Raw genomic sequence first — 18231 nt, 5'->3', positions numbered from 1 at the left:
CAACCTTGAAAATAATGTGAGGCAAAGCATGTACAACAAAGATGTGGACCACAGCTAAAGTTCGAGCTTCAAGAGCCACCACACAGACGCATCCATGAGACGGACTGGATGGCTTCCTGGAGGTAAGCCATTCGAGAACCAGAGACGTCAGAAGCGTTTGCTTAAGAGAAAAGAAAAGAACATCTTTTAAGAGATTAAAAGGGATTCTTTTAGTGAGTTGCTCTTTAATATTCTCCATTCCTGAGAAATTGCATTTTGGGTTTCCATTAGCTGGAAGTCATAAACAGCTAAATTAACAGATAAGATGCTTGGAATAGATAATTTTGTAAAACAAGTCTAAATAAGTTCCACTTTTGGAATTGAATGACTGAAACAAACATATGACCTCTTTCAGTTCAATTGTACTGAGACGCTTCAGTATCAGGCAACCTTAAAGGGTGTGATGACAAAAAAAAATATATAATGCCAACACTTTCTTCCTAATATAAGTTCCTCTAAAATGTTATCTTTAAAGCTAAGAGAAAACACAGGGCATCATCTCCACATATTAAGTACAAACTTGACACTGCTTTAAATGTATGTACTGTACAGCAAAAGAACAAGCTTTATGGATGAAGTCTTGAAAGCTTACCTAATTCTCCACAGTTGGTTTATGAACCCTGGTGTGCAAGCTTTTATGGCTTTAAAAGCAACCCTTTTTTATTTTTATTTGTGCTGCAAAGAAGTGTTCAGCGCAACTTTTACTGCTATACATCTGTTGAAATGTTTCAGAGCTCTGCACACATACAACCTGTTGTCGCTGAATAGTGCTTTGGTACAGAAGTGGTGACATAATGTATGGCTGAACCCTGGCGTAGCAGTAGCCTGGGTTATATCTCAGTTGTAGCACACAGGGGGAAAACCTCTGTCTGTGTGAAAAACATCAGCGAGTTATTGGCCTGGAAGTGATTCAGAAAATCCATTTTAGCTTCTCCATGAGAGCTCTTGCAGGGGATAATGAATTTGACTGCCTTCATACAGGAAATGTGTACTCGTTCTTGCATGCTCAGCAGTTTTCCACTTCTTTTCAATAAATGGCACTTTGGTGACTAAACTCTGATCAATGCTCCCATCAATATTTAAATCTCTTGGCAGTTCTCCCTTTGGTTTGAGTTTTATTTTCAATCTCTGCACCCTGCAGGACGCCGTGATAATGCCAACAGCTTCTGAACTTCTTCACAAACGCATCTGCTTTGACCCAGTGCATCTGCCAAACGTGTTTCCTGCATGACCAAACTCTTTTCTCTAACCTTTACTGTTCTGAGGTGATGACCAGTCATCCCCTGCAAGGTTCACCGACCCTTCATGTAAGCCGATTCCAGGTGTAATTCAAAGGCACTAAACTATATCTTGCAACCTGAATAATCCACTCAGCCGTACAGGATCATAGCCGACGAACTTTGGCAGCCTCGTCTGGCATAACTGCAGCAGCAGAGGCAAACAGGAGCTGACACCTGTCACAGATGTTGGACCTACCCAGCGAGCTGTATATCTGTCTGTCTATCTCTGGCTATCTGTCATATGTCATCCAGCTGGAGCCCAGAAACTAAGCAGTGTCATTTCTGTTAATATCTGTGTTTAACACTGATGCTAGCAGTCATGTGGAAATGTGAAAAAAAAAAAAGAAAAAAAAAAGCAGATGATGTCTGTGAACATTAGTGGGTATTTTTTTTGCCTGCAGTGCATCAAGTAAACAGAAAATTTGAGAGGCAACAACATTACTTCCATTAATCAATTGTATAATTATGTAGAAAAACTAAGTGTTCTTTGAGCACAGCGACATTTCATGAAGGTATTTCAAGCTAGGCCTCCAGAATTAGCAGGAGCCCAAAATCTAAATTGCATCACGATTGCTGCAATGCATGTCACACGCTAATATACTGTGTCATGTGGGAATGATCCTCGTGTGTCTGTGCCTAGGAAGCGTCACATCCTGTTTCAGACAGGGCCATTTCAAACACACCCTAGTGACAGTTTAAAATGACAGGGCATCAGCAGCAGTGAGGAGTTTGAGGACCACAACAAAAATAGAGCTTTATCTCTCTGGTCAGCCCTGGCATCTTACCCTGTCCGACTGGCTCTGCTGCCCATGTTATTTCTGAGAGTCAGCCATAATTTTTAGAGGACAGGCTTCACTTTTCGCAGCATGATGAATCCATAAAACTGACAGTAAATCACTGACTTCCATATTAATTTCAGTAATAATCTTCTGCCCATTAGGAGGAACTCCTAATTCCCCAGTCTATATTTCTATGCACATGCACAATTCCTAACAGCATCACATGAAATAAATGTGACACGTAAGACTTGATACTACAAACTATCCCCTTCATTACATTACATTTAAACCCATAAAACATGTTCTTCAATATGACAAAATACAAGCCAAAAAACTCTGCGACCACAGTAGGAGTGGCGTTAAAGGAATACTTTACACAGTAGTAGTTGAAAGTGAAGACTACATTGCGGAGGTAACTAAAATCAATCAATAAAAAAAAACAAAAATACTCCTTTTTGAATATCATATTTGACAAGGACACTGAACTAAATGCATTTTGCTGACTGGGAGTAGAAAGTGCGTGGAAGAGTCATGGATTGGGGTGCGTCTGGTTAAAAAAAAGCATATTTAAAACTTTGACTGAAGTGGCGCAGAAGGATAATATTTACCAAGAACTAAGAGGATTTCTATCATTTATACAAGAACTTAAGGAGGATACTCCCACTTCCACAAGAAAAACTATCAAATACCAGGTTTTCCACCTTTTTTTTTTCTTTTCCAGACAAATATGCACCTTAAGATGCACCCTTTCCTCCTGACACACAGGCCAGCCCACTCCCTTCTTCTCACCGTGTGTCATAAACTCCACATATAAACCTCTACACTCATCTCCCAAATAGTCATACACACCCACAAGCTTGTCATTTGCCATGACATTCACAGCCTCCATTACCTGCATGCATTAACAAACCTCTCTGATGTTAAAAATTATACATTCACACATTTGAATAATTCAGATTACTTTAAAAGCTGTGCTCGCACATTCTCCCACCCTTTTCCAGATGGAAAGAGAGCTATATACCTCAAATCGTATTTGAATAAATCCCATAAATCCTTTCAAAGTTCCCAGAGATAAACCAGTCAAATGCCTCCAAAACTGGCAGGTCGGCCAATCAAAATTAGCAATTCATACTTTCAGCGTATTTCCATTCAAAACAGATCAAATAGTAAATCAAATTGCAGAGTCCATTTGTAAGACTCAATTTATTTGAGATAAGAAAAAGGTGGCTAATAAAGGGAGATGGAGAGGATAGGGGAATTGCTACACGGCCATGATGTAATTCAAAACCCACAAAAATATTTGATGGAACAGAGAACACACTGTGCCTTTCATTCAGAAAGGTGATATATCACTTCAACTGTTGAAGAAAACAGACATTTCATGCGACAGAAAAATATATACATCAGATTACCCAATGGTGCACAGTTCTAATTATTCCTGAATAAGAATAAATAACTCTGATGAGACCTTCTTAACAACAATGCCGCTCAGCAAGAATAAAGTATTTTAAATGTTTTCTCAGGCTCATCAATGAAAACTAAATTGACTAAAGTTTGGTCTTAAACAGTGGAAAAATGGGACTCCCACTTATATACTTATCCTTACTTTTTGGGTTTTAGTAACTGCTTATAAATTTGACCTGTTGGTAAAGTGCCTTGAGATGAAATTTGCTCTAAAATCAAACTTTAAAATAAACTTGATTGAATTCAATAAGCGCAGACTGACAAACGCCATTTCCATATCAGCATCTATGGCTGTTGTATGTATTTAATTAAATTTAATTTCCTGATCAGTATATTCAAACTTTGTAAGCTCACACATTTTGGTCTCTGACTCCCTATTTATGTTTTTAATTTGACTCCTTTGGCTCTCAAAGTGTTTTTGACTTTGTGTAACCCTCTTAAATTTAATGGCTGTACTTCATGGCTTCTCCTAAAAAAGTTAATCTCTAATATATTTTAAATTAAAGCATAATTCTGAAGTAATAAATCAGACTTAGGACCAAGTATACTTACAAATTTGCTTGGGGGGATAATTTCAGCCTCACAGAAACAATACTAAATGATGTGTGCACTGCTGTTTGCAGGTTGCTATAACAATAAATGGAAGTAATCATGATGGACCAGGTGAAATAAATTTAGCTGCATAGCTTTATTGGTTGAAAGATGGATAATTATAACTGAAAACATATTATGAATTTTACTGGTTTGGGAGAATTTGTATAATCATCTCCTGAAAAATGTAAAATAGAAATATACAATACAGTTAGACAGAACCACCCCCCCAGGCCCCCCCCCAACAAAAAAAAATAAAACAATAAAAAATCTGAAAGCTGTAAACTATAAAGCATAATCTGATATGAATTTTGAAATAAAAAATACATGCAAAAGAATGAAGTAAAAATAGGTTTTGGGACATCTCCAGAACATCAGTGCAAAGGATTTAGATTCACAAAACTATCCTAAAATCCAATAAGAAAATCATATACTGACGCTTATATGTAGTGATTTCTCTGCAACATTCTTTACTTCATTGAGTGATCCTATTACTTGGGGCTATATTGACATCATCATGCCACCTTGTGGGCAGGTTTGGTCGCAGGTCCCGTCATTAAGACATAGAAATACTTTACATGCATTTATGTCTGTTTTACATAGATCTGTTAATCAATTACAAGCTGTAATATTTTGGGTATTTATTGAAGAAAGATGTGCAGTTAGAATAGTCAGTTTACTTTTATCTTTACCACTAGTAATGTAATCGCTAACTATCTTAAGTACAACAATTGTTAGCCACTGTGGTGAATACTCGTAAATGTGATTATTAGTTAATTGTATAGCTCACTTGTTTTAATTACTAGGAAGTTTAACAAATAATGTTTAATATACTTTATTTTTATGTTTGTTCTATTTTCAACTGAGACAATTGTAAAGTAACAATAATAATGAAAGCTGATGCCACTTTTCAGTTTTCTTTTGAGTTCTAAAAAACCCATCAGTAAGAACCTTACTGGTGGATTGATTAGTTAATGTTTACAATTTACTTAACAGTTTTTAATTACTGTTTTACCTGGAGGATTTAGTTTTTAAGTTTAATTTTTTTTTTCATTTAGTGACAGAAAAAAATGCATGTGCTGCTCCCAAAATATCAAATTGTCTGTCTTTTCAATCTTTCTAAAACCAATTGGTGGTGAGGTTGTTTTTTTTTTTTTTCTTTTTCACGCATCACTTATGTGTAAAAACACACACAAACACACATCAAGGTCTGGGCAGCTGGTGTGTTTGCCCTTGACTGCCCACCCTGTGGCAGTGGCATAGATGCAGCTGTTTTGGAGGGATCTGGGAGGGACTTAGTAAAAACTGCCCTTGACAAGGACATCTTCCTTTCAATTTTCCTTTGCCACTGTAATCTGAAAGCCTCCTAAAAAAATGATGCATTATTTTTGAAAAGCCATGGTTCATATAAACACTGCACTGACACAGCAGTATCCAGAAAATGTCCAACGAGAACATGTTGTACTTCTATGAAGCTCTGTGTTAAAGAGATTTGTGTACCTTTCATGGCACAAAGAGGACAAAATTCATAAAACCAATATTTGTATATTTATGTGTAAAATATAAATCCTAATAATAATATTACAGCAGCTGTTTGAATCTTCCCACACAAAGCAAAATAGTTTTTTTTTAAAATAACACTACAATAATATATGACAATAAATTACTGTAGGTCCTAAAACTGATGACACCACTGCTTCTAGGTGAGATAGCTGGACTTCTGGGGCAACAGTGTGTAAACTTGCCCTTGTTTGACCCGCCTGGGGCTTGATGGAAGAGTAGCCTGCTGTGCAGTTTGGGATTCTGGGAGAGTGCTCTTAAGAAACAGATGCCAGGGCACAACAGCTGTTCCTTTGGCACAAAACTAGAGCCAACTGGCAGGAGCCTCTCCCCAAGAACAAAAACATCAACATGTGTTACTCAAACCGAGAGCCTCGTAACAGGACACACAAACATACAAATATGCTGCAATTGCACAGCAAACCAAGAGCAACACTCATGGGCACACGCTAAATTATAAATCAAACTACCCCTCTATGCTCTTTCCAAGAACATAGATACCCTTGACATGTTCGTGTCTACGTGTTCAGACAGTAATTACTAGTTGTGTATTTTCTGAAACTTTCCTATTACCATCTCTACTGAATGATTTTATAATAATAAATGAAAGATTATTAAATACCAACATTCTAAGAGACATGGTGATTGTATGTGTAGAGTCAAATTAAGATACTCACCCTGGAAAGACTGCCTAGCTCGTTCCACAAGCTCCTCTATGGGATAGCTGGCCAGGTCTCCTCGAGCATGTTTTGTCTTGCAGTACGTACATGCATTCAGACACCTGGACCAACATGAGCAAAGTAGAAAAATGGCTCATCATTACATTGAAATATGCATTATTAAAAAAAAAGTACAAAGTCCATCATTGGCTGAGTTAGATTAACAAGCACTTGGTGCTTAGCTGAATTTGCTACAGCTTAAGTAAGCAAAATATACACGCACAGCTCCATTTTAAGATTGAGGATTTAAAGTGTTTGACAAATACAATCAAAAAACAAAACATATAATATACAGACAATATAAAATGTAAGGAAACAAAGCAAAACAATGATGATTCATCTTCTGAATAGAAAGTTAAAAACAAAACATGACAAAAATTTATCGAACATCATTGCAAATGTTCATGAAAACAAATTGAAACTGCAAGTAAACAATTAAGGGAAGAAACCTAAATGAAAATACTTGATTTTGAGTCAACAGATCAGCCTCACCACTCGTAAAACCGGAGTCAAAACTGTCCTTTTCCTCATAAAACCATCGTAAAGACTTTAGCTCCTTTCAAAAGGACCACAGACAGCTGTCTTTGAGGGAACAGTGGAAAGCCTTGACTCAATGCATTGTTCTGTGTTGCGAAAATAGAGAAGCTTAATTTTAATTGACCGTGAAAAGACAGAAGCTGAAGAATGAAGCAGGAAAAAGAAAATTGAAAATAATAAAAATTACTGTCTCACACTAAGATGTAGAATGATAGCAGTGTATGGAGTCTGGGGTAGATCTTTGTTTCAAATAACCCTTTATTTGCTTCAAATAAAGGTTGTTTTATTTCTCTAAGAATGTAAGTCGGCTAAAAAGTAACAGAATGTTGAACTATTTATATATAGAGCATTTGCAATGATGACCTCAAATTTGTCACACTGGGCTCAAAAACAATCTGTTCCTTACAGGAGTTCATTTATAAATATAGTCAACATTCAACTTAGATTCTAGCTGTGGTTTGTTGTTGAATAAGCTATGCAGTGGATTGACTTAAACAGTGTTGTTGCATAAGCAGAACATCTTATGTATCAGTGGTTTTCATAAGAATCCCCAATAGAAAACATATATATATATATTACGCACAACACAACAGAACCTAGAATTATTATTTTATCAATCGAATCAAAGCAATTTTTATCTGGATGCTGGCAAATTGCGTCAATGTGAAAAGATGTTCAACATTTTAATTTTAAGAAATATTCCTCAAATGCAGACAGCAACTTATTGTATTTGTACGGGTTAGTTTTATCGATGCATTTTATCACAACCGGCCTACTGAGGACATTTGTGATCTTGATATGGCCCACAATGAAAATGAGATCGACAACACCCACTCTAAGGGTATTGGTTGATCCTAGCCGAGAGCACTGAAGATGGAAGCTAGGTCACAGAACCTAACTGTGGAGAAAACACAGACAGATGGGGTCCTGTGTACAAGCATGCACACACACCACCGGGGGTACATCCATTCTAATGTGATCAGCCCTTGCTGAGTGGATCACACCAACATTAATCTCAAGAGACAGTCAGAGGCTTGGTTGTCAGTGTGTGTATTTGCATCAATTATGTGGACGTTTGCTCATATGGCTGTGTGAGTGCACTGCTGCTAAACATTTGTCCAGTATCACAACAACACAGTGGATCTGGCTTTTTCATAAGGTTCAACAAGCTGCAAAAGCTAGTCAACACTTTAAGACCTAGTGAGTGAGTGGAACATCATCAATCTCTCTGACATAAGCTTGTCTTGTGTTCAAGCTGGGCTGCAGAAGAGCATCTTGCACTTAACCAATACTCTAATCATATTCTGCTCTGGAAGGTATGTGATTTTAATATTACATCTCCAAATCTGACAATAATATGGTACTTCAGGGATATAACTAATAAAAAAGGAATCAAATAGACAGTTATTGTTCTGATACACCAAATCAACATTAAGAAGCTGACATGGACATAGTACCTAAGGTGTACTAAAGTTGAAATAAAAAATACAAATTTTTATATATATATATATATATATATATATATATATATATATATATATACATACAATATATATACAAATAGACAATAACTGTCTATTTGATTCCTTTTTTATTAGTTATATCCCTGAAGTACCATATTATTGTCAGATTTGGAGATGTAATATTAAAATCATACATACATACATAGGGCCTGTCAACATCTTGCAGGGTGCAAGATGCTGGTAGGGAAAGCGTACATGGAACAAAATAACCAAGTGGCGGGCATAGTGTACAGGAACATCTTTGTAGAATATGGAATGGAAGCCCTGAGATAAGAATGGGGAACACCCCCAAAGGTGGTGGAGAATGACCGTGCTAAGATCCTGTGGGACTTCCAGATCCAGACAGACAACATGGTAATGGCAACCGGACATTGTGGTGGTGGATAAACAGAGGAAAGCCGTTGTGTTGGATGTAGCAATACCAAGTGATTATAACATCAGGAAAAAGGAGCACAAGAAACTGGATAAATACCAGGGCCTCAGAGAGGAACTGGAAAAGACCTGGAAGGTGAAGACCACAGTGGTGCCTGTGGTCATCGGGGCCCTCGGGGCAGTCACCCCAAAACTGGAGCAGTGGCTAAAAAAGATCCCAGGAACAGCATCAGACATCTCAGTCCAGAAATGTGCAGTATTAGGCACAGCCAAGATACTGGAGGAGAACCCTCAAGCTACCAGGCCTCTGGAAGAGGACCCGAGCTCAGAGGATGAAAGAGAGAGAGAGAGAGAGAGAGAGAGAGGGGGAGAGAGAGAGAGAGAGAGAGAGAGAGAGAGAGAGAGAGAGAGAGAGAGAGACTACCCGCGGAGGGGTAGGAGAAGGGAATTTTTTTTACACATATACATTTAGATATAGATTCATTCATCTATAAATAAATCTATAATTATATATAGATAGGATGAATATATATATATATATATATATATATATATATATATATATATATATATATAAAATTGGATGGATGGATTTATTTATCTATCTATATATTTAGGTATATATTTATTTATCCATCTATAAATAAATCTATAAAAATATATAGAAGGATTAATAGATTATAGATTTATCTATACATATATATCTAATATATATATATGTATATATAAAAATCTATATATATAGATCGAAGGATTAATAGATTATAGATATATTTATTCATCTATAAATATATATATATATATATATATATATATATATATATATATATATATATATATATAATTGGATGGATGGATGGATGGATATATTTATTTATCTATATCTATATATTTTGATATATATTTATTTATACATCTATAAATAAATCTATAAAAATATATAGATAGGATTAATAGATTATATATTTATCTATACATTTATATCTATACATATATATATATATATATATATATATATATATATATATATATATATATATATATATATATATATATATATATAGATAGATAGATATATATAATTGGATGGATGGATGGATTTATTTATCTATCTATATATTTAGGTATATATTTATTTATCCATCTATAAATAAATCTATAAAAATATATAGAAGGATTAATAGATTATGGATGTATCTATACATATATATATATATATATATATATATATATATATATATATATATATATAGAAAGATTAATATATTATATATATATTTATTCATATATATATATATATATATATATATATATATATATATATATATATATATATATATATATATATATAATTGGATGGATGGATGGATGGATATATTTATTTATCTATATCTATATATTTAGATATATATTTATTTATACATCTATAAATAAATCTATAAAAATATATAGATAGGATTAATAGATTATAGATTTATCTATACATATATATCTATACATCTATATCTATATATATATAGATAGATAGATAGATAGATAGATAGATAGATAGATAGATAGATAGATAGATAGATAGATAGATAGATAGATAGATAGATAGATAGATAGATAGATAGATAGATACACATACATAAACACACCCACACACATACATACATAAACACACCCACACGCATACATACATAAACACACACACACACCCCCACGCACACATACATAAATACACACACACACCCCCACGCACACATACATAAATACACACACACACACGCGCGCACGCACACTCCAGAGTTTCCGCTTCCCTGTGCTCCAGAGCAGACGCCTCCAGGTCTTCCAGAGCCTCCTAGGGTCCTCTTCCTGTGCCGGCGCCGCCCGCCTCCACGACTCCGCTTCCTGCGCCGCCCGCCTCCACGACTCCGCTTCCTGCGCCGCCTGCCTCCACAACTCCGCTTCCTGTGCCGCCTGCCTCCACAACTCCGCTTCCTGTGCCGCCCGCCAGATCTCCTTTGAGGTGTCCGCCTCCTGGTTCTCCGCCCACCTTGTTGGGTTGTTTTTTGTTGGACCTTTTTGGGCATCTGTTAGCCGCCCTTGAGGGGGGTATTGTTGTTATCCGTGTTTTTCTGTCGTTATTTTCAGGTTTTCTGTGATTAGTCCTGTTCCTGTCCTGTCTTCCCTGTTCATTGCTTCCCAGGTGTGTCATGTCTTGTTCGTTGGTGTGTTACCTGTGTTGCTGTATCCAGACTCAGAGACCGGTCCCAATTGGAGGACGATTCTGACACTTAGGGACTGAAAGGCCGGTCCCGACTCTGAGGCGGGCCCCGACTCTGAGACGGCCCCCGACTCTGTGACGGGCCCCGACTCTGTGACGGCCCCCGACTCTGTGTCGGGCCCCGACTCTGTGACGGGCCCCGACTCTGTGACGGGCCCAGACTCTGTGACGGGCCCAGACTCTGAGGCGGGCCCCGACTCTGTGACGGGTCCAGGCTCGGAGGCGGATCCCGACTCTGAGGCGGGTTCCGACTCTGAGGCTGGCCCCGTCTCTGAGGCGGGTTCCGACTCTGTGACGGGCCCCGACTCCGTGACGGGCCCCGACTGTGTGGCGGGCCCCGACTCCGTGGCGGGCACCGACTCCGAGGCGGGCACCGACTCCGAGGCGGGCACCGACTCCGAGGCGGGTACCGACTCTGTGGCGGGCCCCGACTCCGTGGCGGGCACCGACTCCGAGGCGGGCACCGACTCCGTGGCGGGCCCCGACTCCGAGGCGGGCCCCGACTCCGAGGCGGGCACCGACGACGAGGCGGGCACCGACGACGAGGCGGGCACCGACGACGAGGCGGGCACCGACTCCGAGACGGGCACCGACGCCGAGGCGGGCACCGACTCCGAGGCGGGTACAGGCTCTGAGGCGGGTACCGACTCTGAGGCGGGTTCCGACTCTGAGGCGGGTTCCGACTCAGAGGCGGGTTCCGACTCCGAGGCGGGCCCCGACTCCGAGGCGGGCTCCGACTCCGAGGCGGGTTCCGACTCCGAGGCGGGTTCCGACTCTGAGGCGGGTCCCGACTCTGAGGCGGGTCCCGACTCTGAGGCGGGTTCCGACTCTGAGGCGGGTCCAGGCTCGGAGGTGGGTCCCAACTCTGAGGCGGATTCCGACTCTGAGGCGGATTCCGACTCTGAGGGTCCCGGCTCGGAGGCAGGTCCTGGCTCGGAGGCAGGTCCTGGCTCGGAGGCAGGTCCAGGCTCGGAGACAGGTCCTGACTCTGAGGCAGGTCCAGGCTCGGAGGCAGGTCCAGGCTCGGAAGCAGGTCCAGGCTCGGAAGCAGGTCTTGACTCTGAGGTCTGTCCCAACTCTGAGGCCGGTCCAGCCTCGGAGTCCGGTTCCGAGTTGGAGTCCACTCCCGACTCAGAGTCCGGTTCTGAGTCATTGTCTGAGTCCAGTTCCGACTCTGAGTCCTGTTCCAAGTCAGCATCCAGATCCGACACTGAGTCCAGTACCGAGTCATATTGAGAGCCTCCTAGAATTTCACGGTCGTCTGAACTGTCTCCACAGCAGAAAGCGTGTTGCATCCACCTCCAGGTCTTTTTGAGAAGGGCTCTCTTTAGATGAACCTTTCTTGGACTTGAAAGTGTTTTCTTGAAGCTTTCTATCAGCTTGTGGATCACTATTCTGTTGCCATTTTTCATCATCTTGAACAGAATTTTTTTAGCTGTCTTGCTATTGCCGCACAGTAATTGAAAGATGTCCTGGCAATGTTTTTCTTCTATCTCGTCAAAAACGACAAAATCTATGTCCTTTACCTCTTCCCACAGTTTCGGAAATAGCTTCTTGTGAACAAGGTTGATCTGCTTCTTTTTGTCTGCACCAAATCTAGATTTAAGACAGGACTTATAAATGAACCGCCCAAGAATCTTGTCTACCAAATGTCTTCTTTGCTCTTCGGTTCCACGTTTGAAACCGATCCGTCTTCCATCCCTCAAAAATTGTTCAGGGTCCATGCCTGCCTGAGTATAATCTTCACTCAGGCAGTTTTCATTTGAATACAGGTCCTCCTCAGAAGGAAAGAAGGTCTTTCTGATCTTTTGTTTTGTATCCAAAAACATTTTCCTTTGAGGAAAAGGATTCTCCAGGTGATGTTTGAATTTTTCCACTATTACTTCACGGCCTGCTGGATAATCAAGAAGTCCAATTAAATGCAGCCCAGAAGCAAAGTGGAATTCATCTTTAGCAAGGCTTTGGAAAATCCGTTCACTCAGTTCTTCTGAGACCGCTGAGAGTATGTCCACATTTATGTATCCTGTTTTTCTTAGAAGTAAGCCCAAAACTTCCAGATGTTCCTCCCAAAAAGTTTCCCTCACGATATGCAGAGTTGGTCCGTCTGCAGCCTTTTCAATCACCTGCCAGAGAAGTCCATCGAGGAAGTTCGTTTTGCTGTAATCCAGGATAGTTCGTCTTTGCTGGACTGTGTTTAACCACCTTTTTTCTTCTTCTTCCCAAAAAGGGACCTTAGGTCTCACATCAACTTGATTCTGTGAATTTTTCTCACACATCTTCATTGCTAAAAAATAATCTTCACTCAGTTTTCAATTGACTACAAGTCTTTGGTAGGAAAAAAGTCTTTCTGATCTTTCTGACCGGAGAAGTAACTGACTCCACGACTCTATGATGTCATAGAGTCATGGACTCTATGACATCATAGAGTCATCATTTGAAGGGCTTATGACACAGACATCATTTGAAGTCATGCTGATGACATCATGCTGATGACATCATTATCAGCAGCATGGCAACTGTTGCTAGGTTTAATAATAGCGCACAGTGAGCATAGCTATGAGAAAAGAGAATCTGTGGGCACTAAATACATTATTTCCACAAGTTTGAACTGGAAGTGACCTGCACAGCTTCGCCAGAACAGGGGGCCAGGGAACCATAGTTCCTCCTCTTCTTCTGCATACTTTATGCCGTTTTCACCATTCAACTTTTATGCCATTTAGCTTGCTCTCCTAGAACAGGTGTTCTGGCTATCTGTCATACCCGTCAATCCAGCATACCTTATGGTAATGCGCACATCCATGTTACGTCACATACTGCTTACTCAGCAGATTTCTCATAAATCCGTCATACCTGTGTGTTATGTTTCTCAGACATTTAAGGTACATTTTATTTAATTAAGCTCCTATGTTAATCAAACATATTAACAAATGACTTTTGCTGTTTCCAATATCGTTACCAAACTGTAAACGAGACATTAATACCATTTAGTGTCACTATTACTACAAACACTGTTTGACTACAAATTTGGTCTCCCACAGGATATTTTGTCCCTATAGCTAATCTACCTTTTAAATATTTCAATATTTATTTAAAAAAAACTGCACGGAATATGGCCTAAAAAAAAAGCATGATTAACGCTGGATGCTGAATATGTCCTAAAGATAGCACATGAATAACGCTGGATGCTGAATATGTCCTAAAAATAGCACATGAATAACGCTGGATGCTGACCGAAGCTGTTAGGCAACAAGCAGAACAACACCACTTTCTGGACACTGCGTGGAACTAACTAGATTTTTCTCATTTTAATTTTTTTATTTACCGTAAACTTCTGAGAAATAAAACACACAAAATGAAACTTTTACATGTATGACGGATTTAAAAGAAACGTAACATCGATGTGGGAATGCGCATTTCCATGAGGTATGCTGGATTGACGAGGTATGACAGATGGACATAACACCTGTTTGTTTATATCTCTGGGTATTCATAACCTTCATACTTTTTATAATATTCAGCTTTTTATTAATTTTTCTCCACAGGGGGAGAAACCGCTCCATACTGTGGCAGATTTGAGAATTACAATATAAAATGTCCGTTGTGTTTCACAGTGAATGTTTTAGGTCCTGCTTTGGCAATCAATCATCCAGTTTCAGGGCTGTCACGGAGGAAACAAGGCAGTGGCCATTTTGAAATTGGGTAGTTTAACAGTTTTTATGCTGTTTAACACCTTGGAATACTTTTGAGTTTTTGCTTTTTTTGTCCTGCATGTGGCATGTTTTTTGTAGTCTCTGTGCTAACAATACCTCCAAACAAATGAAAGGTAAGGTACCATAAAAGTTATTATCAGGGGTGCTGTCAGAAATCTTGGGCCCCCTTGACAAAAAATTTGTCAGGGGGCCCCCCCCGCCCGCCCAGGGCCCCCCAGCAACAGCAATTTGTCTGTTACAATTTTTTGAGTCTATTTGACCCATAAAAAGTGTCACAAATCCAAAGGCTTCATCTGCCTTGCTTTCTTTGGTTCAATAGTGATAATTGGAACAATATTTACTGCTCATGAATTTAACATCCAACAGTCCACATCCAATATGCAAGTAGGTTGCTTAAATTTTATCTATTAGTTTTAGATACTGAAATGTCTCTCCACATGAGCAACAGTCAAAAGCAACGTGCAACTACACATAAAGAAATCCAGACTTCTAAAAAATGCTATGTAGTTGCATTTTATTCAAGCTGCAGTATATAACTTTAATAAAAAATATGTTTTCTCCGTATTTGTTAAAGTTGTCACAATGTGATAGTTTGTTATGAGATAGATAATCTGTGAAAACAATCAATCTCCTCCATTTCCTTCCTGAATTACTATTGCTAGGCAAATTATTGCACCATTCTGACTAAAACAACCAATCAGAACCAGTAGGAGGGTCTTAGCCCTGTCAATTATCCTCATTCACTCACTGCTAAATGTGCTAATGGTGGAGAAACAACTTATCATTACAAGAAACCGTTTACTGGTAGCTATGCTAACTAAACTGAGCATTCACAGTTTGAATCTGCACAGCTCTGTGCTATGCTAGCTGCAGCACGGCACAAATTGAGGAGGAGGAAGGATGAGCAGCACCACATGAGATTGTGATTGGCAGCACTAAAACTCTCCTGCCTCTGACTGGTTGTTTTTAGCAGTGAGAGAAGGCAGAGGAAATAGATTTTTCACATTTTACCTCTCATACCAAACTGTCACAACATAAGGTTTTTAAAAAGGTTTTTAAAAAATATGTGAAAAAAATATTTATGTAAAGGTTACACACTGCAGCTATTTATGTTTTCACATACACCTGAATAATGTGTAGTTGCATCACTGGCCACAGTCGCCGCTGTATTCAGCTGCAGCTTCTACCGACTGTAGCTGCTGACGTCACTGTGAAGCTCCAAGCAGGAACGAACCATTTCATGCAGATCCAGGGGGATTCAGGGGGCAAAAACGGATGTGTGTTTTTTGTTCTGGGAGGGGAAACATTAAACTTTTTTATTGTACCAGTGACGTGTGGTCAGGGGAGGCTTCATAGAAAAATAATATATAATAATAAAATAAAAAAATATTGCCATTTTCACCCTGTGGTTTGTACTATAAAGTATCTATTTTTTACTTGGCTTAACCCATTCTGATTAGTTTTTTCTTTAAAATCACTGGATTTTCGCATTTTCCCATTCAAATGCTCAGAAACGAAGCAGGAGAGGCAGCAGCGAGCTCAGCCTCACCTGGGATTACGCAACCTCTCGCTAACTGCAATGGCTGCCGTTCTATGGGAGCAGGTTCGTCCTGTCTGTACACCAGCAATAAAATGGCTAAGAAACATTTAATATATGGACTGATTTTCCATAATTTAGCTTATGTATATAATGTGCTGCGTTTTTTGTCACCAACTGTGTGTGTATCGTGTTTTGTGTGCGGAGGAGCAATCAGAAACAGCAGAGAACAGATTCGAGGTGAGGCAGGCAGTTTTCTTGCCTCATCACTGGGGGCGCTCATGTTCCCAGACATTGTGACTCCACAACTGCAGAGTAAGAGACAGTGAGCTAGCCATGGAGCTAGCCACACAGTAAAGAAATAAAGTACAGCGATATATTTGTTTTCTCATCTCTTCCGACGTCAACATGAAAGACTACATTTCTACACTTTAACAGTTTTCTAAAGTGGATTTTCATTTGAAGCAGGAGATAATAAATAAAGAAAGATCAACACCAGAGCTGAACGTTTTGCTTTAAACATTTGTCTGTAATGTCTAAGACTATGTGTTTTACAATTTTTCAAAATCTTATCAAGTACACTTCAAACTCAAAGTACTCCACCACCACCTTATTAGCTACCATCCCTTTCCTACTTTGTACCTGTCCTAACCCTTCTGTTTCGTTCCTGTTAATTAAACCGTAGAGGGGGCTCCTGCAGCTGACATCAGAGTAATTCATTAATGTGTAAGAATGTAAAAGGCTACTTCCCAGGTCTATCTGAGTCCCGTATGTAGGTAATTTTAGACAAAGGCCATTGTGTTACTGTAGCCTTCAAAGTGTAACAAAGAAACAAAACTCTGGGTATTTCTCCATGTGCACTCCTTGCAAAGCTCCCTTGACACACAGGCTCATACACAAGAGTATTTTCTTCTCTGCATAACTTCACTTATGCAAAATCTTAAAGAGATGCACTGGAAGTGAGTGGAGCAAGAAAAATGTTTTCATTCTGATAAGCATTTAGTATCTACACATTAATTAGAAACGTGCATTATGCATAAACAAATTGTGCCATTGGTGTATTAAAAAAAGAGAATGCATGTGTTTATGGGGTTTGCATTGTCCAAGCTTCAAAATGTAATTAAGAAAACAAAGCTTAGACTGTACGGAGGAGTCTGGGCACTTTACAAATTGTAAAGACAGATTATTCACTTCGCTTATTGATGGGACTTGGAGGCGGATGAAGTGGGTATATGAGCAAACAATGTCTTAAAACTCCCATTATATATCTGAACAATGCATAAAGCCTGTAAGTTTGTTGTTAGTGTCATCTCAAAGTCAAAGTGGAGGTGGCTAAATAATGTGGAGTCAAGGAACAAAGAATACCAGCACAATAGAGAGAAGACCTAATAAGAGCAATGAATAGAAGACGATTACCAATTCAGAAAAATTACTTGGCAGCTTAACCTACTTCAAATTACATACGCACTCTGCAAGCATACAAAATACCCCAATAATAACAAAATTAAGTATGTATTTTTATATATTAAGCCATAATAAGGATTTAGGATTAAAGCAATCGTTTAATGTTCAGAGCTTCTTTTACAGCTTAACTTGGCTCAACTTTAAAGCAAAAACTATATTTTGTACGAGTCTTCAGATTTGCCAAGAGAAACGCAACAGTGTATAGACAGAAATGTTAATTGTCAGTGCAAATAGAATACTAGATTATGCAAAATGTCCTTGGATTTTTAGAATTTAATTTATTTTTTGCTCAAAAATTGTAAATAATTTTCCTGGCTTTTTAACATTTCACTGATTTGCCACTAATTCCCCCATCATGTGGCAAAGCACTAAAATGGTTAGAATAAC

General features: G+C 39.0%; 1 protein-coding gene across 3 annotated transcripts in view; it reads right to left on the bottom strand.

The window, feature by feature from the left end:
- cdkal1 (CDK5 regulatory subunit associated protein 1-like 1) overlaps window positions 1-18231 on the bottom strand; it is a 209019-nt gene that overhangs the window by 116651 nt on the left and 74137 nt on the right. For all 3 annotated transcript variants that reach the window (XM_081597191.1, XM_081597190.1, XM_081597192.1), the window contains exon 8: window positions 6391-6494. In XM_081597191.1, coding sequence (XP_081453317.1) covers window positions 6391-6494 — 104 coding nt within the window. The remainder of the gene's footprint in view (window positions 1-6390; window positions 6495-18231) is intronic.

Source organism: Poecilia reticulata, chromosome 16, assembly GCF_904066995.2.
Source record: "Poecilia reticulata chromosome 16, P_reticulata-male-v2, whole genome shotgun sequence".
Taxonomy (NCBI): domain Eukaryota; kingdom Metazoa; phylum Chordata; class Actinopteri; order Cyprinodontiformes; family Poeciliidae; genus Poecilia; species Poecilia reticulata.
The sequence above is the reverse complement of the archived record's forward strand: the minus strand, read 5'-3'. Positions and strand labels throughout refer to the sequence as shown.